The 21160-nt window shown below is 43.7% G+C and overlaps 4 protein-coding genes across 8 annotated transcripts; 2 read left to right on the top strand and 2 right to left on the bottom strand.

Annotated features, from left to right (window-relative positions):
- Positions 1 to 609: 609 nt before the first annotated feature.
- On the top strand, positions 610 to 2035 carry LOC125972731 (lens fiber membrane intrinsic protein). The gene is made up of 5 exons (XM_049726685.2): positions 610 to 760; positions 949 to 1124; positions 1409 to 1558; positions 1685 to 1819; positions 1881 to 2035. The coding sequence occupies exons 2-5, from the start codon at positions 950 to 952 to the stop codon at positions 1940 to 1942; spliced, it is 522 nt and encodes a 173-aa protein (XP_049582642.1). The 5' UTR covers positions 610 to 760; position 949; the 3' UTR covers positions 1943 to 2035.
- A 48-nt stretch (positions 2036 to 2083) lies between these two features.
- Positions 2084 to 5876, bottom strand: LOC125972730 (heat shock cognate 71 kDa protein). 2 transcript variants are annotated; one of them, XM_049726683.1, is made up of 9 exons: positions 5710 to 5876; positions 4567 to 4773; positions 4277 to 4482; positions 4035 to 4187; positions 3406 to 3961; positions 3109 to 3311; positions 2833 to 3031; positions 2536 to 2768; positions 2084 to 2456 (listed from the first exon to the last, which is right to left on the bottom strand). In XM_049726683.1, exons 2-9 carry the CDS (start codon positions 4769 to 4771, stop codon positions 2289 to 2291), a joined length of 1923 nt encoding a protein of 640 aa, XP_049582640.1. In that variant the 5' UTR covers positions 4772 to 4773; positions 5710 to 5876; the 3' UTR covers positions 2084 to 2288. The 2 variants fall into 2 exon arrangements, with proteins under 2 accessions (XP_049582640.1, XP_049582641.1); XM_049726684.1 differs by having other exon boundaries at positions 4567 to 4776; positions 5710 to 5867.
- Positions 5877 to 7207: 1331 nt separating this feature from the next.
- Positions 7208 to 10567, top strand: si:dkey-4p15.5 (zona pellucida-like domain-containing protein 1). Of its 2 annotated transcripts, XM_068651283.1 has the most exons (11): positions 7208 to 7310; positions 7814 to 7914; positions 7986 to 8212; positions 8274 to 8458; positions 8525 to 8597; positions 8663 to 8760; positions 8823 to 8903; positions 8983 to 9154; positions 9492 to 9588; positions 9677 to 9706; positions 9808 to 10567. In XM_068651283.1, exons 1-11 carry the CDS (start codon positions 7297 to 7299, stop codon positions 9885 to 9887), a joined length of 1158 nt encoding a protein of 385 aa, XP_068507384.1. In that variant the 5' UTR covers positions 7208 to 7296; the 3' UTR covers positions 9888 to 10567. The 2 variants fall into 2 exon arrangements, with proteins under 2 accessions (XP_068507384.1, XP_049580768.1); XM_049724811.2 differs by lacking the exon at positions 7208 to 7310 and having other exon boundaries at positions 7755 to 7914.
- LOC125971804 (synaptotagmin-like protein 2) lies at positions 9974 to 21153 on the bottom strand. 3 transcript variants are annotated; one of them, XM_049724800.2, is made up of 21 exons: positions 20896 to 21151; positions 20647 to 20750; positions 19267 to 19421; positions 17875 to 18032; positions 17668 to 17773; positions 16721 to 16769; positions 16587 to 16653; positions 16196 to 16517; positions 15993 to 16129; positions 14048 to 15856; positions 12950 to 13063; positions 12837 to 12887; positions 12676 to 12767; positions 12508 to 12591; positions 12213 to 12382; positions 11697 to 11799; positions 11454 to 11615; positions 11267 to 11351; positions 11072 to 11168; positions 10792 to 10997; positions 9974 to 10530 (listed from the first exon to the last, which is right to left on the bottom strand). In XM_049724800.2, the coding sequence occupies exons 3-21, from the start codon at positions 19368 to 19370 to the stop codon at positions 10382 to 10384; spliced, it is 4065 nt and encodes a 1354-aa protein (XP_049580757.1). In that variant the 5' UTR covers positions 19371 to 19421; positions 20647 to 20750; positions 20896 to 21151; the 3' UTR covers positions 9974 to 10381. The 3 variants fall into 3 exon arrangements, with proteins under 3 accessions (XP_049580757.1, XP_049580758.1, XP_049580759.1); XM_049724801.2 differs by lacking the exon at positions 12508 to 12591 and having other exon boundaries at positions 20647 to 21153; XM_049724802.2 differs by lacking the exon at positions 14048 to 15856 and having other exon boundaries at positions 20647 to 21113.
- Between the last annotated feature and the right edge of the window lie 7 nt (positions 21154 to 21160).

The raw sequence follows: 21160 nt of genomic DNA, 5'->3' as shown, positions 1-21160 counted from the left end.
TTGCTTTAAGAATTACACAATAAAAAGATCCTCGATTTGTTGTCTTTTATATTTGATCTAATTAAAATGTTTCCCTGACTTTGTGTAAATACCTTTTCTTCCATTTTTTTTTTTTTTTAAAGAAGATTTGGGGGGCTTTGGGCGGGAGACAAAAGTATTTTTGCTCAATGAGATGTCACGGCAACCATGACATGGTGTAGATTTTTGAATGTATCTGAGAAAATGATGTGAATATAGTGTTTGAATCTTATGTGTGGGTGCATGTGTGTGTGCCGTGTGAATACTGTACTGTACTGTGACACCATTCATTATTTTTAATAAATCAATTTTTAAAAATTTGGAAGGTTGAGTTCCATGTCTGTAAAGCAAAAACTTTTGAAATCCGCCACATCAAAATTAATAAATCATAAGTAAATGAGCAATAGCAAATGTAAAAGTCAAAGTAACGCAAAATAAGTTCGTTTGACAGGACAGCATTTGTCCAAAGACTTTTTTGTGACATTTTGAAAGGAAAGTGCTCAGTCATCACTTTTCATCAGTGAGGTGCGCTTTAACAGTTTTGTGTTTTCAGCAGATTCCCTCCAACAACAAAACGCATCGCATGGCGCCCCGTGATTGGTCGCGCCCGCATTGTTCGGTGTTTCCCTCCGGCAAACAAAACTTTCCCGACACTTGCAGCCACACTCGGCCTCGTCTGCGCGTGGAATAATCACAGCGGTACTTCATTTTTGCTTTGGGAAAGGGAAAGCACGCAGGCCAGGTGAGAAATGCATCATCATTAACCCCAAAAAAAAAAAAAAAAAATCATATTTTTATAAAGCCTATGTCTGGAAATAAATGAAGTCTCTGAGATATTTACTTTTGTAGGACTTAAAAATGGCTCAGAAATGTTTTTTGTTACGTCAAATGTTCGATTTTTCTCCCAAAAATATTTGATTTGCCTGACAGTATGTACAGCTTCATGGGAGGTGGTTTGTTCTGCGCCGGAGTGGGCAACATCCTCCTGATCGTTTCCACGGCAACCGACTATTGGATGCAATACCGCCACTCCAGCAATTACATGCACCAGGGACTGTGGCGCTATTGTGTGCCCGGCAAATGCATGACACACACGGACAGTATTGGTAAGACCAAACCGCGCAATATATGTAAAAAATAGCAAAGAAAAAAGAAAAAGTTAGAAAATGGTACCAAGAGAAAAATTATGTAAGAAAATGGAAAAATGAGAAAAAAAGTATTCCTAATAATAAATTAAATAAAATAATGGAAATCCAAATATCATTGGATTACATTAAAAAAAAATCTGACCGATAAAAATCTGAATAGAAATATTACAAAAAATTAAATATTACACTTTACATAGTCAGGATTTATGAGCTGTTTAGCGAGCTTGCTTTGCGGTTGTCAGCATACTGGGACGCCACACGGGCTTTCATGATCCTGTCCCTGCTGGCTTGCTTCATCGGCATCGTCATCGGCGTCATGGCCTTCATCCACTACTCCTCCTTCGATGGCTTCGACAAGACCTTCGCTGCCGGCATCCTCTTCTTCATCTCCTGTAAGCGCCAAAACGTCCCTCCGACCATCCAGCTTCCCTTTTTGCCTTTCTGCTTCTTGGAATCATTTCATTTCCCATTATAGACCATTTTCTTGGTATTTTGGGTGCCATTTTGTATCCACGTAGGTTTCTTCGTGCTGCTGGCCATGGCGGTGTACACGGGCGTGACTGTCAACTATTACGGCAAACGCTACGGGAGCTGGCGCTTCTCCTGGTCCTACATCATGGGCTGGGTAGCCGTGGTGCTCACCTTCTTCTCAGGTACTCGCTCCTCTTCCTCCTCTTCATCATCAAGACAAGCTTTGAAACATCTTTGTTGCAGGTATCTTCTACATGTGCGCCTACCGCATGCACGAATGCCCACGGAACTCAAACTCGCGCTGACCTCAAGGAGATGCCCGTACCAAGTCCCCGACATCATTTCCTCTTCAAGCCTCATGAATATTCACGAGCAAGCTCAATAAAGCACTAAATCAATCTGAATGGTCGTTTTCTGAAAACTGAACAAAGTTCCATTATGACAACTTTGATGCTTTTGCGTAATTTTATTAAGGAAAAGTTTTGTATTGAAAAATGAGTGAGGATTAAAGAAGTGCAACGCCAAAGAGTTTGTGTGCAAATAAGAGCCCAAAGCCAGTGAAAGTACCTCGAAAGCCATAACGGGCGAACTGAGACGCCGGCAACACTTAAGGTAGACAACGTTGTGCCATGGCGGGGGGGGATTTTTTATTTAATCCACCTCCTCAATGGTGGGTCCGGAAGAGGCAGCGCCACCTGAGCTGGGGAAAGCTCCGCCTCCCGGCATGCCCCCAGCCCCCTGGTACAGCTTGGTCATGATGGGGTTGCACACCTTCTCCAGCTCCTTCTGCTGGTGCTCAAACTCGTCTTTCTCTGCGGACTGAGTGACGATGAAGGGGGTGTTATTGAAATGTAAACTTCACCCAAAAAAAACCCAAAACCTCTTGTCAAATTTCTACCTGGTTCTTATCCAGCCAGCTGATGACCTCGGAGCACTTGTCCAAAATCATTTTCTTGTCGTCCTCGCTGATCTTGTCCTTGAGCTTTTCGTCCTCCATGCTGGCCTTCATGTTGAAGGCGTACGCCTCCAGCGAGTTCTTGGCGGCCACCTTCTCCCTCTGCAGGTTGTCCTCCGCCTTGTACTGCTCCGCCTCGCGCACCATGCGGTCGATGTCGTCCTTGCTCAAGCGACCTGAAAAGGTTAACGTTATTTAAAAATGGGGAATATTCTCAGGTGTGGCATTGCGGGAACGAACCTTTGTCGTTGGTGATGGTGATCTTGTTCTCCTTGCCGGTGCTCTTGTCGGCCGCGCTCACGTTCAAGATGCCGTTGGCGTCGATGTCAAAGGTCACCTCGATTTGTGGAACGCCCCGGGGGGCTGGGGGGATCCCGGCCAGCTCGAACTTGCCCAGAATGTTGTTGTCTTTGGTCATGGCCCTTTCGCCTTCAAACACCTGTGGGCATTAGCCGCCTCGTTAGTTCCTTTGTGTGGGGTGTGCTTGCGAGGGGGCCGGCGTGGGGGGGGCCGTACCTGAATGAGCACGCCGGGCTGGTTGTCAGAGTAGGTGGTGAACACCTGCGTCTGCTTGGTGGGGATGGTGCTGTTCCTCGTGATGAGAGACGTCATAACGCCGCCGGCCGTCTCGATGCCCAGAGACAAGGGGGTCACGTCCAGCAGCAGAAGGTCTTGGACTGCCTCAGACTTGTCGCCGGAGAGGATGGCAGCCTGCACGGCTGAGGAACAAAAACAACGTTTTGAAATAATGGAACTGTTTTAAGATCTGTTTTGGTACATTTAAAAGTTAACGCAAGTTTGTCCACACGATACCTGCGCCGTAGGCCACAGCTTCATCGGGGTTGATGCTCTTGTTCAGTTCCTTCCCGTTGAAGAAGTCCTGCAGCAGCTTCTGGATCCTGGGAATACGAGTGGAGCCCCCTACCAGGACGATTTCGTTGATGGACGACTTGTCCAGCTTGGCGTCGCGCAGTGCATTCTCCACGGGCTGCAGGGTGCCGCGGAAGAGGTCCCCGTTGAGCTCCTCGAAGCGAGCCCTGGTGATCGAGGTGTAGAAGTCGATGCCCTCGAACAGCGAGTCGATCTCGATGCTGGCCTGCGTGCTGGAGGATAGCGTACGCTTTGCCCTCTCGCATGCCGTGCGGAGGCGCCGCACAGCGCGCTTGTTGCCGCTGAGGTCCTTCTTGTGCTTGCGCTTGAACTCGTTGGTGAAGAAATTGACCATGCGGCTATCAAAGTCCTCGCCGCCCAGGTGAGTGTCACCCGCCGTCGACTTCACCTCGAAGATGCCGTCCTCAATGGCCAAGATGGACACGTCGAAGGTGCCGCCGCCCAGGTCGAAGATGAGAACTTTTCTTTCTGTGCCGACCTGCCGACGGACGCGAGCGTGCCATTGGGGTTAAAACAATCAAATGGCTTGTTGGGCGGCGTTGACGTCTCACTTTCTTGTCCAGGCCATAAGCGATGGCCGCGGCGGTGGGCTCGTTGATGATGCGAAGGACGTTGAGGCCGGAGATGGTTCCGGCGTCTTTAGTGGCCTGGCGCTGAGAGTCGTTGAAGTAGGCCGGCACGGTCACCACGGCGTTGTTCACGGTCTGCCACAAACAGAAACGCACAACGTTTGGGACCAATCCTTCCACAATAAATTCGTGGGAGTAAAACGAAGCACACGCAGCTACCGTACCTTTCCGAGGTAGGCCTCTGCAATCTCCTTCATTTTAAGGAGCACCATGGAGGAGATTTCCTCAGGGTAGAAGCTCTTGGTCTCACCCTTGTACTCCACCTGGACTTTGGGGCGCTTATCATCGTTGATAACCGTGAAAGGCCAATGCTTCATGTCGGCCTGAACCACACTATCATCAAAGTGCCTGCCAATGAGTCTCTTGGCATCTGAATTGGACAAAAACAAAATGACTATTATGTAAAAGGGGACAAAAACACGCGAGGTTATTCGTCGATATTTGGGTTTCATACCAAACACTGTGTTGGTGGGGTTCAGGGCCACTTGGTTCTTTGCGGCGTCACCAATCAGCCTCTCTGAGTCGGTGAAGGCAACATAGCTGGGTGTGGTCCTGTTACCCTGGTCGTTTGCAATGATCTCCACTTTGCCGTGCTGGAACACGCCCACACACGAGTAGGTGGTGCCCAGATCAATACCAATTGCTGGTCCCTTGGACATGGCTTCTGGGGGGGGAAAATAAATCAATTAAGGGCAGAAAATAGCACTGTCATCAGAACAAACCACGAGGTCGTTTTATTCAGCTTCTTTCCAAACATTCGGAACTATTTTAGTCCACAAAGGATCAGATCAAATGTGGAATGTCCACTGAAGATCCACAGCACCTGTTTTCAAGCCTTTACTGTGGTAACAGTAGTCAAGGTGGACAAGGGCCAGTTTTGAAAGCAGGTTTGAAATGGTGCTCGAGAGGTCAAGACCATGAATGTTCGTTTTAAAATACATCTGTGAAGTAATTGTAACCAAGCAAACTATGTAATAAAGTTAGGAAGTGGCTATTGTCTTTCTTTCCTTCAGAAAATCACTATAACAAGACAGCCAAACTATTTTATCTTGTATAGCCTGTTAAATATACGGTATTTTAAACACTTATGCAGGTGTGAGTCTAAAATGGAGGCCGCATGGTGACGTGGGAATTTCTTGAGCTTCACCTTGTCGTTATTAGGGTGTGGCACATCACTTCCACGAGGCGAACAACTGCCAGCATTTCATTGCGTAACAAAACTTTGTTCAACAGAGCTCGACATCGAAAGTTTTTGGGAATAAGAAATATGAACAATCGCAGCTTACATACGTCATCCACACAATAAATAATATAATGGACATAGCGCACAAAAAGTTACGAAAGTCGTTACAATTAATGCGGGTGTGTTTCCATTAGTAGTTCAAGCTAATTGATAGAAACTATTTGGTAGCTATTTGTCCGGCTACTGTAACATACTAATATAGGGCTAAAAAAAAAAAAAAAAAAAAAAAATGTCCGTCGCCCCTCGTGGGCGAATACCGAAACTTCCGTAATGTCGGCTTGTTCCATTGTAAAACTTTCACTCGCCGTTTTACGAGCTAATATGGAAAAGACGAAAAGAAAAATATGTACTCACCTGTTTATTACAATGTGTGGTTGCACTTTAAGGCCTTTGAGGTGCTGTTGAACCGGTCCAATACCGAACCGGTGATATGTCGAGACAGTGACGAACTAAAATTTCCTGGTCTCGCAGGATTCTTTAAATCCCGCAGCACGCCCGCCACAGAAGTCTCGCGAAGACGAAGACGCTCCAATGAAAAAAAGCCATTCACTGTTGCTACCAGCTAAGGGGAAGTTTTTGGCAAGGGAGGCTTTTCGTTGGTTTAAAAATACCTTGCATTTTTATGACGTCACGGTTCGCTATTATACAACGGTGGAAAACTACTAAGCACAGATTGGACAGAAATATGATGAGAGCTAGTTCCTCATTCTGCCCATCCTCAAAAATGCCTTTTTTTCATATTTGCTAAAACTGTCATCACGTGACAGTAGTTACACAACTAGTTCTGCCCATCCTCAAAAGTATATTTATTTCATATTTGCTAAAACTGTCATTATCACTTGACAGTAGTTACTATATATATATATATAATTAAATTGGTAAGATTGAACTTGGAATACTGCAGCTCAATATAAATAATGGCTCATTTGTTGCCATGTGCTGCAGGGTCCATGTGGTAACCAAACAGAGTCATCCAAAACTTTGTTCAACTCAAAAAGAGGTCACAGTTGCTATTCTGGGTTCTCTTTGTGTATGCTACTTTTACATATGTGCTTTTGGTCAATGGGCCTCAATGTGTACACGCAAGTTGTATTTCCACAGGGACACAAGATTTACTGCTCTGGGATATTTAGTCCCAGACTTCTGCCAAAGGCATGACTTGAAGATAATACGATTTTTATTTAGATGACAAAAGTCATTAAAAATGGCATTTGAAAGGTGAGCTGTCTAATGTATTGTAATACTTCTTCACATAGCGTCATTTTGTGGGTGAAAGCCACCGGGGAGCTGTAAAGCTAGACGTCCCTTGATGCAAAGACCAAGAACCGGATCTCTCCCCACATGGGTGTGTCCTAACAGTCACAAAATTCTCCAGAATTTACAGCACAGCCTCGAGGGCGCATCAAAAGAGTGTCGGTTACAAAATTGTGACGAGCGGCGAGTTCCATTTTTATCATTTGAAAAGATCTCGGAGGTGTTCTCACGTCACTTTGTTTGTTGTTGTTGGCTACGCAACACTTTCACTGCCTTTCCCATGCATTCACACAAGGGATGAATAGTCATTCTGTAAACATATAGCACCTTAGAAACAAAATCAGTGATAACAGAAAATTCACGAAAAACATTCACCATAAAATTAAATTTGAAATATACAATGCACATACTGCTTTAATACTTTTTAAATACTAGCAAAATACCTGAGGTATATTAGGTATAATGTTTTATTTAGTGTTTTGTTTTTTTCTCCCAAAGTGTTTTTTTTTCTCCTTTGCAAAAAAAGGCTAAATTTCAAAATTGAAAATAGAAAACACATTTATGCACAGAATGTATACTGTGAACGTCAGGGCTCGTGTTGCACTATTGTTTAGTGGCTTCCCCTTCCACGCCCCTATTGGTGACCCTATAAATGGAATCCTGTGCGGGACTTCTGGGACAGACAAAATGGGGATTTACAGGTGAGAATTCATTATTATTATTATTATTATTAGTCACCATGAATTTGCTTTTTCACAGCTTTGACAATAATAGTCTTGTATTATCATTATTTTCTGATTCCCTTTATGTACTAATACTTGAGTGCGCTAAAAAATTTAGAGCCAATTAAAATCGTGTATTTTTCATTTTTGTGAATATTGAAAGATAAACATGAGAAAAGGGCAGCACGAAAAGGAAAAAGAAAATTACAACAGTAAACTTTAACAGCCCAGAACCAAAGTAAAGAAAATTATTTGAACAAGAAAACACTAAATTCTCAATATTTTTTTTTATTACATAGAATGACAACTTTTACTATCTTCCATTATTATTCAATTGGTTTTTTTTTGGCCTACATTTCTTATATAAAATCTTGCCTTTTTCCAAAATGGCTAACTTTTGCTAACTTCTTTTCCCTGAGCAGAAATTTGCACTGCACTGGATATTTTTCAAGTTTGTCCCTGCAAATGTCTTCTTCATCCAGAAAAATGAAGCTGGTGCTGCTTGCGTGCCATCTCGCTATCTTGGGAATTCGGGGTCAGACACCGCCCGAGTGCGCTACGAGTGACACGAACAGAGCCCCAGGTAGTGAACTTTCCTGTTTTCTTCCCATTTAGTTTTGTCTTGTGCAAAGTGTCCCACTTTGTTTGTCCTAGAAAACTCTGACATAATGGTCTACTGCGGGACGGACCGCATGTACCTGAGCATCTACCTATGCCCCATGTACCAAGCCCTCTACAACGAGTCCCTCATGGTGCTGAACAACGAGTTAAACAACGAAGAATGTTTCGGCGTGGCGGACTTCACCGTCGTCCCACCCGTCTTGAATTTCAGCTTCCCTATAAACGAAAGCTCCCCGGCGTCATGCGGGAACATGTTTACCGTAAGTGGCCGCGCGGCTCGCTCGGAGAGCTCCAGGATGTGACCCGAGCGTTTCTCCGAAGGTCACCGATGAGGTGGGCACCGGCGACTTCGCCGACTTCTCCAAAGTGCAGTTTATCAACATTTCCGGCACGGTGAATTCCATCGACCCGTCGTCCGGCATGATCACTTATAGGCCGCAGCTCCTCTACATGTTCTCCTGCCTCTACCCGATGCAATACATCCTCAACAACACCGAGCTGGGCGTGTAAGTGCGGTGGCCCGTGGGAGCTCTTTGACGGCACTTGTCTGATTTTTAAAAAAATCTTTACAGATCCGGTGTGAACGTGGCCATTAAAGACAACAACGGCAGCTTCATCAGTACGCTGAGCTTGGAGTTATTCGAAGTAAGACCATTCCGTTCGTATCTTTGGTACGTATTATCTAACAAGAAGGTCATTTGATTGGTCAGGACGCTCAGTTCCAAGACGCTCTTACCATCCCAGAGACGGGACTCCAACTGAAGACCAAAATCTACGTCGCCGTACGAGCCACCAATTTAACAGAAAGGTAGTTGTTGTCTTCTTAAGAGTTTTCGAAAAGGACAAGACAACTAAGGATCTTTTTGAAAGGTTCAACGTTCTGCTGGATCGATGTTACGCTACCACGAGCCCTTACCCGGACTTCAACAACTTCTATGACCTTTTTATCGGGTGAGCGCACGATGGCTTTGCAAATGAAACGTAACGTTAAGTTCTCGCTGTTCACTCACACTCGTTTTGTCGTCTAAAGCTGCACACGTGACGAGCAGACGGAGATACTGCTCAACGGCGACTCCCAGGAGGCGCACTTCTCCTTCGAGGCCTTTCGATTCGTGGAGCACAAGAATCTGACGGTGTCCACGTTCTATCTACATTGTGTCACGAGATTGTGCGAAGTGTCCTCCTGTGATGCATTAAAGCCTGTGAGTGTCACAATACAAATAGCAGAATACAAGTCAGTGGAAAGTTCCGTTAGCCTGCTAGCTAACCTGGACAAAAAAAAAAATAGAAAAAACATGACGCTACGTGATTTTTTTTTCCCCCTCTTAGATAAATTGAATTACCAATTTTAGTCATGAGTCTCTTCCATGAAATCCTCCGAATGTCTAATTTAATTCGCCCTGAACCAGGAAGTAGCCTGCTATGGCTAACTCAATGACCAATGAGTAAATATATGGAGAAAAACTGTATTTAAAAAATAAATAGATTTAAAAAAATGGAATTAAACTAACCTTTCTTACTTACGTTTGTTTTGAACAGGATTGTTCCGGTACCCGAAGAAAAAGAGACGTTGAGGAAGTGTTGGCTAATGCTACAGTCACCTCACAGGCCATTTTCGTGGCCAAAAAGAGCACGGGTGCGTATTAATTGTGTGTTTTTAAAATATACGATTGCATTGAATTTACATTTATTTTGTGATTTTTTTGGGGGGTTTTGCTTTTCAGATGATTTTCAAACTAACGCAGCTTCTTTGGGTAAGTTTGGACATGCCTTTTGTTTTGGAAAATAAAAATGAAGTTCAAAAATAAAAATACTGCTTATACAGTAGCGTATATCTATTTTCTCTATTCTTCAGGTTCGTCAGCGAGCCGCTACAGCGACCCACTGTTGGCGATCATCTTCTGTATTGTCATCTTGACTGGTTTTAGATTCTAGAATCCTTTCTAGATTATTTTCTTAATATATTGTATTTACCATACTTAGCTTTTTTTTCCCATAAGGACAACTCGTTCAAAAGCACCTTATTTTTAAGTGTAAACTTTATTTAACATACACAAACTGAACAACTGTTTGTTAGTCTCTGGAATTTAGTGTGAAAATCAACAATAAATATTGTTGTAATCTTACAGAAGTGATGATAGTACACCACAAGCTTTACTATAGATGCATATACACTTCTCAGTTTGATTTAGTGTTTTAAAGGAAGCTTCTGGAGTATTTGTTAATCATTTAACACATCCAAAATGAACAGTTGTGTGTTTTTTTTTTGTTTTTTATTCTCTTTTGTTCATCTTCGGCCTATTGAAAAAGTGAATAGAAAAGAATTCTTCGCCTTGTATGGATCAAGAAGACATCATGACCTTGGGCATCAAATTTTTTTTGCAAATGTTATTTGTGAAAGCGCTATGATAAGAGCGATGTACTTGTTGTTATTTGAAGGCCGTTTTGGCAGAGCTTAGCAGGCGCAGGGGCAGCACTCCCTCCGCCCATTCGTTGGGCGACGCCACCATGCGCTCCCACAGCGCCGCTTCGCCGGGCGTGGAGTCCATCCAGTCCACGGCCGACCCGTAACTCCTTCCTGAGAACAGTTGCCATTAAATACATTTCATGATTCAGATCTGTTGATCCCATTCTTTACAATAAAAAAACAAAAGAGGTCACTAAAGACACGACTAACTACAAATTAATTTATGCAAAACACACACTTTGTGGGGAGGGGCAGTGCCCCCGTGCCCCTCCCCCTCGCTCCGCCAGTGACAATCTCCATCTGCAGTGAAGTAGCTCAAGAGTAAAACAATGGCAGCCTTTAAGAAGTTGACTGTGTTGAAGTGGAGTGTACCTGTGCCGGTTCCGAGCCTGATTCCGCCCAGCAGGTTGCTGGCCAGCTTGTCCCTGTCCCAGACGGTGAGCTCCACGCAGGCCTCGGTCAGGTCGATCGCCCTGATGCCGTCGTACACCATGGTGTGGTTGAACAAAGGATTGGCCGTCCTCCTCAGCACGCGCGTCTTCTGACGACTCTTGCGGCTCGTGTCCGGGAGCACGAAGCTGGAAATGGCGTGAGAATCGAGTCAAAACACGATGACGCCGGCGCTAAAGATTTCCACCGGTACCGTGTGTACCATTTGACGTAAGGGTCAATGGTGGTTCTGATTAAAGGCAGGTTCCTGCATTCTTTCACCCAGATGTGAATCTCTCCTGTTCTGGGAACATGCTTAGCTAAAACAAAAAAGAAAGTTTTACATAAGGGTGGGACATTTATTGAGTTATTAAAATCCTGTCATCAACACGATGGGGAGAAAATCATGAAAATTGACCTTCACCGTAGATGACCTTAGGCAGGAAGCGTACAGCCAATCTCATCTCTCCTCGGCCACTTAACGATGCCAGAGTTGTTCTTGTCTGAATTACAAATATTCAGATTTTTACTTGCAGTACCAACTCTCAACACAAGATGGCGCCAGCAAAGGGATCAACAGGTGCGTGCGTGTTTTCATGTCCTACCTTGGCTTTGAGTGGCAAGTCGTTCATGCGGGTGTGGTCAAAGTCCCACTTGGAGAGGTCCACATCCACCTCACCCAAGAAGGTGTTCCGGCCAAACGTGTCGTGATGCCACACGGAGAGAACCAGCATCTGTGTCTTGAGAGACTCGATGCCAATGTGATACTGGAAAAGCAAATTGATTGTAAAATAAATAAATAAATAAAATATTAATGAACAATAGCAACATTCTGCGTACACACTCACCCTGAGGATCTCATTAAAAGTCGGATTAAGCGTCTTTTTCTTCACAGATGTTTTCTTTTTTCCCAGATGTAATTTGTCAGGAACGAGGTAACTTTTGACGTAGCTGAGAAAAACACATTTAGTCAAATTCTTCATCACGTGAATAATAGCAGCTGTCAAAAAGTTAATAAACATTTTTTGTATATTTCGATTTCATTATGCTAAATGTAGCTAAAACGATACACAAGCTGTTGGCAAATGTGTTTAAAACGTGATGCTGCCTCATGACAAGAATGATAAACATGTTTTTTTTTTTTTTTTTTACACTCTAATCCATCAAGACTCTAATCTAATTTACAACAGAGGAAGACTTAATTTGGTTTTATTTGATGAGAAGAAAGCTCTAACCAAATACGATCACGTCTGGAATGCTGGAGGTTCGTGACATTTTATCTCCTCACTTAACCCACGTGTGGAAATATGTTTTCCCGGGTATATTCTGAGAACTCATGTTCTCCATCCGTTTATCATACTCACGGGTCTGAGCGACCTCTCTTGAGGTCAGCGGCCGCCAAGTCTTGACACTGAGCCACGAAGATGTGGAACTCTCGGAGCTTTTGCACGTAGTTGATGGAGAACTGGATGCTGCCTTGCACGTCCACGTTGCCGAAGTCACCGCTGTACATGGTCATCACGCTCCCATTGAACTGCCAACCGACACAAACAAGATGCGTTCGTCGGTGCTGCTGTTTTGGTTAGCGACAGACTTTAAAATGGCTTTCGTGTAAGCGTTAGTGTAAGCGGCTCATGCGGTGAGTTGAGCGAGACATACAGACGACACAGAAGCCAAGTCAAAGGACGAGTCCGTCGTGCGTATTCCCGGGTGGAGAACGTCCTCGTAAAACTGGCTGTCATCCTGCAACATACGTGTGCTGCATCATGCACGGGGGGGGCACGCGTGCAGGGTCATGCCGGACGCCGGCGCCGTGCTTCGTTTTACCTCCGTCTGTAAAAACGAAGGGACCGACTTGCTCATCTTCTTCAGGCTCTCTTGCTCCGAGAACGGGCGTGGAGAAGGGAGCGTCATGGCGTCTATGGTGAAAGTACAAGGTGAGGAAATAACATTTATTTGAAATATTTACAAGCACTTGAGATTGTTACCGTCAGCGGTTCGCCTCGTGATTGGTTTCGGCTCTTGCCGTCTCTCTTGTGCTAGCGGGAGATAAATCATTAAAGTGTAATTAAAGGAAAAAAAATTGAGTGATGATACTCACTTGGTGACAAAGACCCAAGCAGGTCCTCCATACTTTTAGCAAGACCTTTAGGTCTAGCTTCTGCTCGCTGCAGCGCTTTCCTCACAGGATTCTCCTCATCCGCGATATTTTTGCCTGACAATGGTAAAAAGAGAAAGCGATTTTTTTTTTTTATTACAATCACAAGGCAACATAGGGCTAGCTTAACTGAATTGGGTTAGCTTTCTTGTTGTTCACAGCGGCCATTTTGACACACAGTCACAAGATTATGCTTAAGCAATTCCAGTAAAATGACCTGAAATGGAATTTTGCGCTACACTGTCAAAGTCGTTTTACGAGTGTGCCTGATGAACCTTCCCAGCCCACAAGCCAAATATCCGCCAAAGACTGAGTGTTGACGAGTGACTAACTTTGGCAAACAAAGATAACACACACACGGATACGGTAAGGTGTCCTGTGTTTGTTGAACAAATGTTTCTTCAGAGATATCATTGCTGACAAATCCATCTTTACATAGTTTCAATTCTGTTTTGAAAATTCCTACAGAAAAAAAAAAAAAAAAAAACACGCAAAACTTTTCCCTATTAAAATAGAGCTTTTTGTATTGATAGTTGCTGTGTGCAGTCATCACCAGTAGATGGCAGTCATGTTAAGTCAAAGTCAGCTTTGTCTATAGTTCAACAGGATATTTGGGGGGGACTGAGGAAAGTTCTGGGCGCTACGGCAATATCCATCCATCCATTTTCTGACCCGCTTCTCCTCACGAGGGTGGCGGGTGTGCTGGAGCCTATCCCAGCTGACTTTGGGACACCCTGAACTGGTCGCCAGCCAATCGCAGGGCACAAGTAGACAATCACACAATCACACCTACAAACAATTTGGAAGGAAACCGGAGTACCTGGAGGAAAGCCAACGCAGGCACGGGGAGAACAAGCAAACTCCACACAGGAAGGCCGGAATCGAACCCCGCACCTCTGAATTGTGAGGCGGATTTGCTAACCAGTGCTCCACTAAGGCAATATTTTTTTGAATTTTTTTTCGTACACATAAATTCCGGGAATCACTGACAGCATAGGTTCTTGAATGTGAGTAGAACATGGATGGATGGATAGTACTTACATTTGAAAATATTCCTGGAGTTGGACAAGGACTCGGACGTGTTGCTTAGAGGAGACTCGGGATCAGCATCTGGGTTGCTGTAATTGATCCTCGCCTGGCGTGGGCCGGGCTTAAAGTTCTTCTTGGAGCCCGTGGGAGTGCTGGTCCTCACAGGTCCGCCGAAAGTCTCGGAAATTTCCGCCTCGGGAGGCAGGGTACCCGGCTCGTTGGCCATCCCCAAGTAGTGGCTGTAGTCTCGGGGTACGAAAGCCCTGGCCAGGGGGGTCTCGGTTCCCTTGACGCTCTGAGCGCCATCGCTGCTCGGCTTCCTGCTTTGGGAGTGGACGGGGCTGACGTGGATCTTAAGCGTCGGTTCTTGCGGGTCGACTAGAGCGAACATACTGGTGGATCGACGCAGAGACCTCCCGCGACCGCTGGAATGGCTGAAGCTGTCCTTTCTTCTTTTGGGAGAACGAACCTCCCTAGGTGGAGTTGGTGGCGGTCTTGCAGTTTTGTCGACCCTGCTGGAGTCTTTCAAGATCTTTTTGGGTTCTTTGGGCTGAGCAGACTCAGGCAGGTTCTTTTTTGGCTCGTTGGCTGAGACTGTTTCAAAGGAGCGAGGCTCGGGCTGAGAAGAACCTAACTCTTCGGGTGGTTGTGGAGTGTTGATTTGCCTTTTGGGGCTTTTGGTTTTGGGGTCTGCGGTGGTTTCGTCCCAGAACTCCAGCAAGCTGCTAAACTGGGCTCGGCTCCCACCGAGGGAGGGCGACATTTTATCGATTCTCTGATTTAGAGGCAGACCGGTCAAATTGTCTCGATTGGAGCCTTCGCCGTCGCTGCCTGAGTGGTTGCCAATGGTCCGTAAGTCAAACTCGGATTTGGTGAATCTCTTGGTCATCTTTGCACCCCGCACGTTTTTGTGTTTAGCGCCATTAAGCGATGGTTTGCCTGCCTCCTGCTCCCAGAAGGTTTTGAGCTGCTTGATCTTCTCCGCTGTGGTTTTTTGTCTTTGAGGACTCTCTGCGTCTTTTGCTTTGGGTGACTGCTCGCAGTCTTTGGTGGAATTCTCCGGTGTTTTGCAGAGGTTCTCGACATGGTTCCTGCAAGTCTTGAGGTCTGTATGCTCTGACTCTGGACTCGGGCTATCTCTGAACTGTTGAAGGGTTTCTGCTTGATTTAAAGAGACCCCTTTTACATCTGGACTGGACCGCAGAGGTGTTTTTGGCACTAGTGGTTCAACAAATAAAAGCTCAACGTCAGAACCTTTCCTGTCAGCTACTTGGGGATTAGCGCTTAAAATTTCAGGGTATGGGTAGTTCCTGAAATTAGAACGGTCTAAGTCTTGGTCCTGTTTCAATCCCACATGCTGACTTGCGTTGACTACATTTGTGACAGAGGGTATGTTTGGCCTCTTCTCGTTTCCTTCTCTTGTCTGGGTTTTGTCTCCAGGTATCACAGGCGTGGTGCTTTCCCCAAACGATTTCATCCCGGTGATGTCATCATTTTTCATATCGTTCATGGTCTCATTGGCTGTTCCTTCTGGCTGACTCGTCCATATTTCTTTTTCCTGAATATCTTTCTTGAAGACCTCCTCGCTTCCCGTCTCACGGTGTCTGTCCGGGTTCCTCGAGACCTCTTTACCGTTCACCAAATTGCCGCTATCGGTTCTACGGTTGAACCAATCGAGCACTTTCGTGATGGAATCCTCGTCGTCGCCGGTGGGACTGGAGGCCGGGTTGGTCAACTTGAACGAACGTTTCTGTTGGGATCTCCTCTGTGTCTTCTGCTTGGAGGACTCAATAAAGTTGATGTCATAGGATATCGGAGCTTCTAAATGTAAAGAAAATGATCATATAAGGAATAGGAGCTAGAGGAGGAATTAGCATTAGCATTAGAGTAGCATTAGCCTTTCCCTAGCACAGGTTGGGTCTAAAAAGACGACTTTGGATGACATCACAGATCTTACCTGCGTTTTTTTGCCACTCTGGCTCCTCCACGGATGATATCTCACTGCCGCCAATGACTGGATCATGATCCCGGATTCTTTCTACGGTCTGATGCCGTCCTCGTGCGAAATTATCTTTGATCATCTGTTCTGTGTGTCTGTCCAGTGATATGGAATTATTTGAAAGTAGGACAAAAAAGATGCGAGTTAAGGTTGCCACTCACCTGTGAGCTGTAATAAAAGATAGCGTTCCATTTTCCACCAGACTGGAATGAGATAAAACCTGAGAACCATCATTCTGCTGAGGAGAAGCAGACGGGTGGGCTGACACCACGACTTCACCCTTGGATCGGTTGGAGCTTCCACTGGAGTTCTGATAGAGGATTGGTCTTGAGGCAGGAGCGACCTGAAGGTCCAGGGGTGCCTTTGTTATGAATGTCCGCTTTTTGGGGATAGGCTTAGAGGAGCCCTCGGATGTCGCGGAGTTCCCCGATGTCTGACTACTACTCCCCCTTGCTTGCTGATACTTCGGGAGGGAGGTGGGATCTAAGGAAAGGGAAATATCGTTTTGAAAATTTGTAGTCGGATTGACACGACTGAAGAATTTTGGCTCACCTGTTTTAGTGAGCTCAACCGGTTCGTCAACGAGGAGGGAAGCTCGATTAAAAGGGTTCGGTCTGGTCTGGAAGGAAGACAGAAAAAAAATTACTGTAGGAAAGAGGCAAAGAATAAATTTTTGCAAAACAAACCATTCTTGGAGAATGGACTGCCGACACCAGATCTTCTTTCTTTCGATTACTACAGGAAAAAAAAAAAAAAAAAAATATGAATTTGAAGGTCTCTGGCTTAGTGGTCCACCCACCAAGTGTGAAATTAAACAAAGTAAATCTTTAGTTATGTGTAATAATAACACAACTTCAAGGCTTCAATGCACGGTTGGAAAGTGCTAGAAAAAAAAAAAAAAAAAGTCAAATATTGACTGTTAAGAAACCATGTTGAAGGAGTCTTGGAAGTAGCACTTTGCTAGCTTAAGTCAACTTCTCTTCCAAAAGACTCCACAATGAGTCAATAACCTAAATCTAATTTAGATAATCAACAAACAAAAATGATCATCATATCAAAAAAACAGTTGATAGAATTCCAGTTGCCCAAAATAGGCCGCAACTATTTCTCATTCGGCGGCAATGACGCAGAAGGTTTTATTCAATTAGGCACTTTGCTTAACTTGCACGCCACAACGGGAACAAGGCAACTCATGGACAGTATTCACAACACCCGTGTAAAGTCACATATTCCCTTTTGGCGCCGCCTTTGTTTACACGTGAGGAGTCACAAGACACACACACACATGAACACACTCAGGTAGCTGAGCAAATATTCTTAAAAAAAAAAAAAGAGACTTTAAAGAGATTTCCACTCGAGGAAACCGAGCTACCGGTAGGTCGGACTTTTCGTTTATTATGTAATACATAAGCTGGTCATAATAACATGAAGGAGCATTAAGAAAAAGAAAAAAAAACTGTGCAGAAAAGTTGGAATGCTGAAAGTACTAAAGGATAAAAGCGGGAAAGTTAGAGCAAAGTCAGTTAGATTATGAAAAAAAAAAAGTCGGAGAAAATATAGCAGCAGAAAAAAAATTGACAGGTTATATTTTCCCCCAGAATAAATGTGTAAAGTCAAAAAAGAGAAATCATACTTCAATTCCCGTGGCATGTCCAAACATCTGGCAGGTTTCTGTGGTACCACCACGTCAGAACTTGGACTCTTGAATGCTCGCGATCTTTCTGGTCTATAACAGCCTTCTGCAAACATATGAAAGCTTCTGGTAGGGATTATCGCACACGACTATTTACAGCATCAACACGGAGCGTTGGATTATTAAAAAAAAAAAAACAGACACTACCTGAAGCGCTCCTTTGCTTCATGGAGGCCAAGATGATTTCCGAGCCATGGATCTTGTCCATATGCCTGCGAGACTTGGCGTCGTAGAACCACTGGCCCGTCAGGTACTTCAACTTGGAGTCTGACGATGGACCTTGGCTCACGATGCTCTCCAGCTTCCTGGTGGAAAAAAAGAGAAAACATATTTTCATTTTTGCAATATATACATACACCGCATAAAAAAATGTTGGTCAGAGTTTGTCGTAAAGGGAGATCTTTAATTAGGTGTTACCTGAGAGTGAGCAAATAACAAATTTCGGTCATGACATCATCACAAGATAGTAAATCGAAAATATAAACGAAGAACTAGGAAACCTTCGTGAAGACCTTTAATTTGAGATATGACTCAATTGGTGTTTCTTGATTTTTGAGTTTGTCACCAAGAACATGTTTTTAGGGGAAAATTGGTATTATTGATTCCTTGTGGTTATCCGCAAAGTGATTTTCTAATCTTGTTAGTGCTTAACTTTTTTTTTATGCCCTGAATGAGATTTCAAAGCAAATGAAATTTTCGTTGAGTTAAAAATCCTATCCATAATTGTTTTTTACGAGTTAAGACTCAATGTGGTTTGCGTCAAGTTGATGCATTTTTCTTCTTTTCTTGGGATTCCTCAACAAAGCTGCTCTTCAGCACATGAAGGAGTTCGGGAAAGTGGCAAACATCTCCATGGAGAGGAAACGGAATCAACAGAAGACGGTGTCATGTGATGAAAAGGCAGGGCATTATTATGGGATGTTGTCATAATCCTCTTACACGCATGCACACACATTGGCCGACCGCCTTCACTTAAAGCCTGATGCAGAACATAACGTCTGCTCGCATTCTTCATGCCGTGCGACTTACGAGGCTTTCAAGTTTGGCGCTCGGTGAACTTTGAACCCCGTTTGGAATGAAAAAGATTCAAAGGCATGAAGTGTACTTCATGTTGTGGCCTTTGACTCTTACCTGCACAGATCCAATGTATAAAAACACTACTTTTAATTTCAATTGATTTTATGATCCACCATAATAAATAAATAAAAAAGGGCTTCTTCAAAGCCACTTTTGTCACGCATGACATCACATGACAATAACATTAACTTTACATGTGTTGGTCCATTTCAATTGTGGTCAGTGCAAGGTCGCTAAGCCGCCTCCCCCTTAGCTCTGATTGGCCGTTAAAGCTAATATTTGACATTCTTGTGTGTGCCAGACCGCGAGTTACCTCCCCCCGCCCACATGTCCATTAACAAACTTCTTTATGTCACATTCCCAGCCGCCACTTTATTGTGCTAATCTCAAGCAGGGGTGTTCAACCAAAGGCTCGCGGGCCGTGGAGAGCTCAGAGGAAGGGTCCCACGTGAGATAACTAACCTGATTCTCTGCTCGTCGGCCTGCTTGAGTTGGGCGTCCCTCCTCAGCACGGTCATGATGACCACACGCTCCTCCTCTGTCAGGAAGCTCAGGTCGATCATCATACCTCGGCGCCCTCCTCTCCCTCCGACGGTGGGGGACAGATTGGGAAACACCTGGAGAAGCACAGATGCAGCATTTAAGCAGACATGTTGATGTTTATCACCTCTAAAATAAATATTGTTTCATGTTTTCGTCTGAAATTAAAATGAGCATTCCATTTTGTATTTTCTGCTAATAAGCTAACCATAATATATAACTTTATTTAAAAAATTAAATTAAAACAACAGGACCTCTTGCACTATTTTGATCAATTTCATTTTTACTTACTGAAAGGCAATTTGGGAGTTATGCTGTCAATAATTATTAGAATGAATCAAAAATGTTACGCAACACGTACTTATAAATAGCAAACCACAGAAACTGATCATTTTGTCATGGTCCCTTAATTTAATTTCTTCAGCAAACAAGCCAACTTACTAACATGTGACAAATGTCATTTGAGTTATTTTTTAATTTTTTTTAAATTGTTTTAGCTATGGGAGCTACTATTTAAAGCAGCGTGAGATTTAAACAAAGTTTTCAAGAACAGCACGCTTCCAATTCTTGTAATTCACCACAAATGAGGCTTAGTGAAGAGCTGCCAGCCACTAAACGCATTTGCCGACTATTTCTTTCATGATGATTTATGAGCCAAATAGACTGCTTATGAATTACAAACGCGTCAAAATAGCAACGGTTTTGACCCTAAGACTCAAGTGTCAGGAAAAGTCTGATGGGTCGGACAAAATTATTTTGTTTTCTAACACAAAAGTCTTCTCGCTTGTATGAACCTATTTGTGCATTTCTATTCCTTTTATTTATCCATGCCTGGTTGCAGATGAAGCTTTTGCAAATATTTGCACTAATAAGAATATTTTAATGCGTCATTTCAGCCAGGAGCAGGTAGAGAAGTAAATGAGTTGTCACAAGATATATTTAAAAAAAAAAGAGAGAGGAGTATTGTAACTAAAAACACGTATTTACAGTATATATTAAATATTGAATGAACTTTTACAAATGCAAAATGTCAGATTTTTATTAAGGTTTAACTGATATTTGAGTTTCGTGCTGAATAAAAGGCAATTACAAATTTGCTTTGTGTATCTTGAAATACAATTAAATAAAATAATTACTGTATAGGAAAACACAACAGCTATGGAAAAATCATTTTCCTCCATATTAATACAACTTAATATCTTAATTTAATTGACCTTTGTTTTATACGTTGCATTATACCGAGCGCGGTTTCTAATATGCTTAAAAGCAACTCCGCACGTAAATATTGAAATTGTCTCCTACCTTGGAGCTTTAGTGGGCCTCTTGTATGTGCAAAAAAAGGAGTTTAGCCACTTGGCTGGAGCGCCGCAGTCGCTTGGATGAACTCAAAAATCTTCAGGGAGTAGCTAAGAAGAGGGGCAGGACTCGTTGGAGATGGGTTGGACCGTCCAGAACAGACAAACCATCTCCTCACTCGAGCACAAGTGTGGCTTACAGCTGCTGACGTCACTAGAAAGGGCTCATTAAAAAAAGATCAAATAGTGAACGTACCTGTTGTAATTGCAGCCGGTGACCTGTAGGTGTCGTCAGTGTTTGCCAAAAGAGTGCAAACTAGTTAGTTGTTCTGCAACTTGTACAGTTATCTTGTCCTGCTTGAAAATAAAATTAGTATGGTTCAAAATAAATTTCCTTCTCTGGCCTACTAAACCATGTTCTGAGAAATAGCCTGACCTTTTTGGAACTTATTCCCCCCAAAAAATAAAAGCCATGAGAATTACAAAGATGAAAATTGAACCAATTGTGTAGTGTCGCAACA

This window comes from Syngnathus scovelli, chromosome 7 (genome assembly GCF_024217435.2).
Source record: "Syngnathus scovelli strain Florida chromosome 7, RoL_Ssco_1.2, whole genome shotgun sequence".
NCBI lineage: Eukaryota > Metazoa > Chordata > Actinopteri > Syngnathiformes > Syngnathidae > Syngnathus > Syngnathus scovelli.
This window is presented reverse-complemented; position numbering and strand designations above follow the sequence as displayed.

What these genes read in the sequence shown, in the direction of transcription:
- si:dkey-4p15.5 (XM_049724811.2), top strand. Translation starts at nt 7,797, where the DNA reads ATGTCTTCTTCATCCAGAAAAATGAAGCTGGTGCTGCTTGCGTGCCAT. An exon ending in TTCTATGACCTTTTTATCGG is followed by an intron (nt 8,904 to 8,982) that starts GTGAGCGCACGA and finishes TGTCGTCTAAAG; the next exon opens with CTGCACACGTGACGAGCAGA. An exon ending in CGTGGCCAAAAAGAGCACGG is followed by an intron (nt 9,589 to 9,676) that starts GTGCGTATTAAT and finishes TTTGCTTTTCAG; the next exon opens with ATGATTTTCAAACTAACGCA.
- LOC125972730 (XM_049726683.1), bottom strand. Translation starts at nt 4,771, where the DNA reads ATGTCCAAGGGACCAGCAATTGGTATTGATCTGGGCACCACCTACTCG. An exon ending in AGCCCGGCGTGCTCATTCAG is followed by an intron (nt 3,032 to 3,108) that starts GTACGGCCCCCC and finishes TAATGCCCACAG; the next exon opens with GTGTTTGAAGGCGAAAGGGC. An exon ending in GCTGGCTGGATAAGAACCAG is followed by an intron (nt 2,457 to 2,535) that starts GTAGAAATTTGA and finishes ATCGTCACTCAG; the next exon opens with TCCGCAGAGAAAGACGAGTT.
- LOC125972731 (XM_049726685.2), top strand. Translation starts at nt 950, where the DNA reads ATGTACAGCTTCATGGGAGGTGGTTTGTTCTGCGCCGGAGTGGGCAAC. An exon ending in GACACACACGGACAGTATTG is followed by an intron (nt 1,125 to 1,408) that starts GTAAGACCAAAC and finishes TGCGGTTGTCAG; the next exon opens with CATACTGGGACGCCACACGG. An exon ending in CATCCTCTTCTTCATCTCCT is followed by an intron (nt 1,559 to 1,684) that starts GTAAGCGCCAAA and finishes GTATCCACGTAG; the next exon opens with GTTTCTTCGTGCTGCTGGCC.
- LOC125971804 (XM_049724800.2), bottom strand. Translation starts at nt 19,370, where the DNA reads ATGATGATCGACCTGAGCTTCCTGACAGAGGAGGAGCGTGTGGTCATC. An exon ending in GCCGACGAGCAGAGAATCAG is followed by an intron (nt 18,033 to 19,266) that starts GTTAGTTATCTC and finishes TTTTTCCACCAG; the next exon opens with GAAGCTGGAGAGCATCGTGA. An exon ending in TAAGGTCATCTACGGTGAAG is followed by an intron (nt 11,169 to 11,266) that starts GTCAATTTTCAT and finishes TTTTTGTTTTAG; the next exon opens with CTAAGCATGTTCCCAGAACA.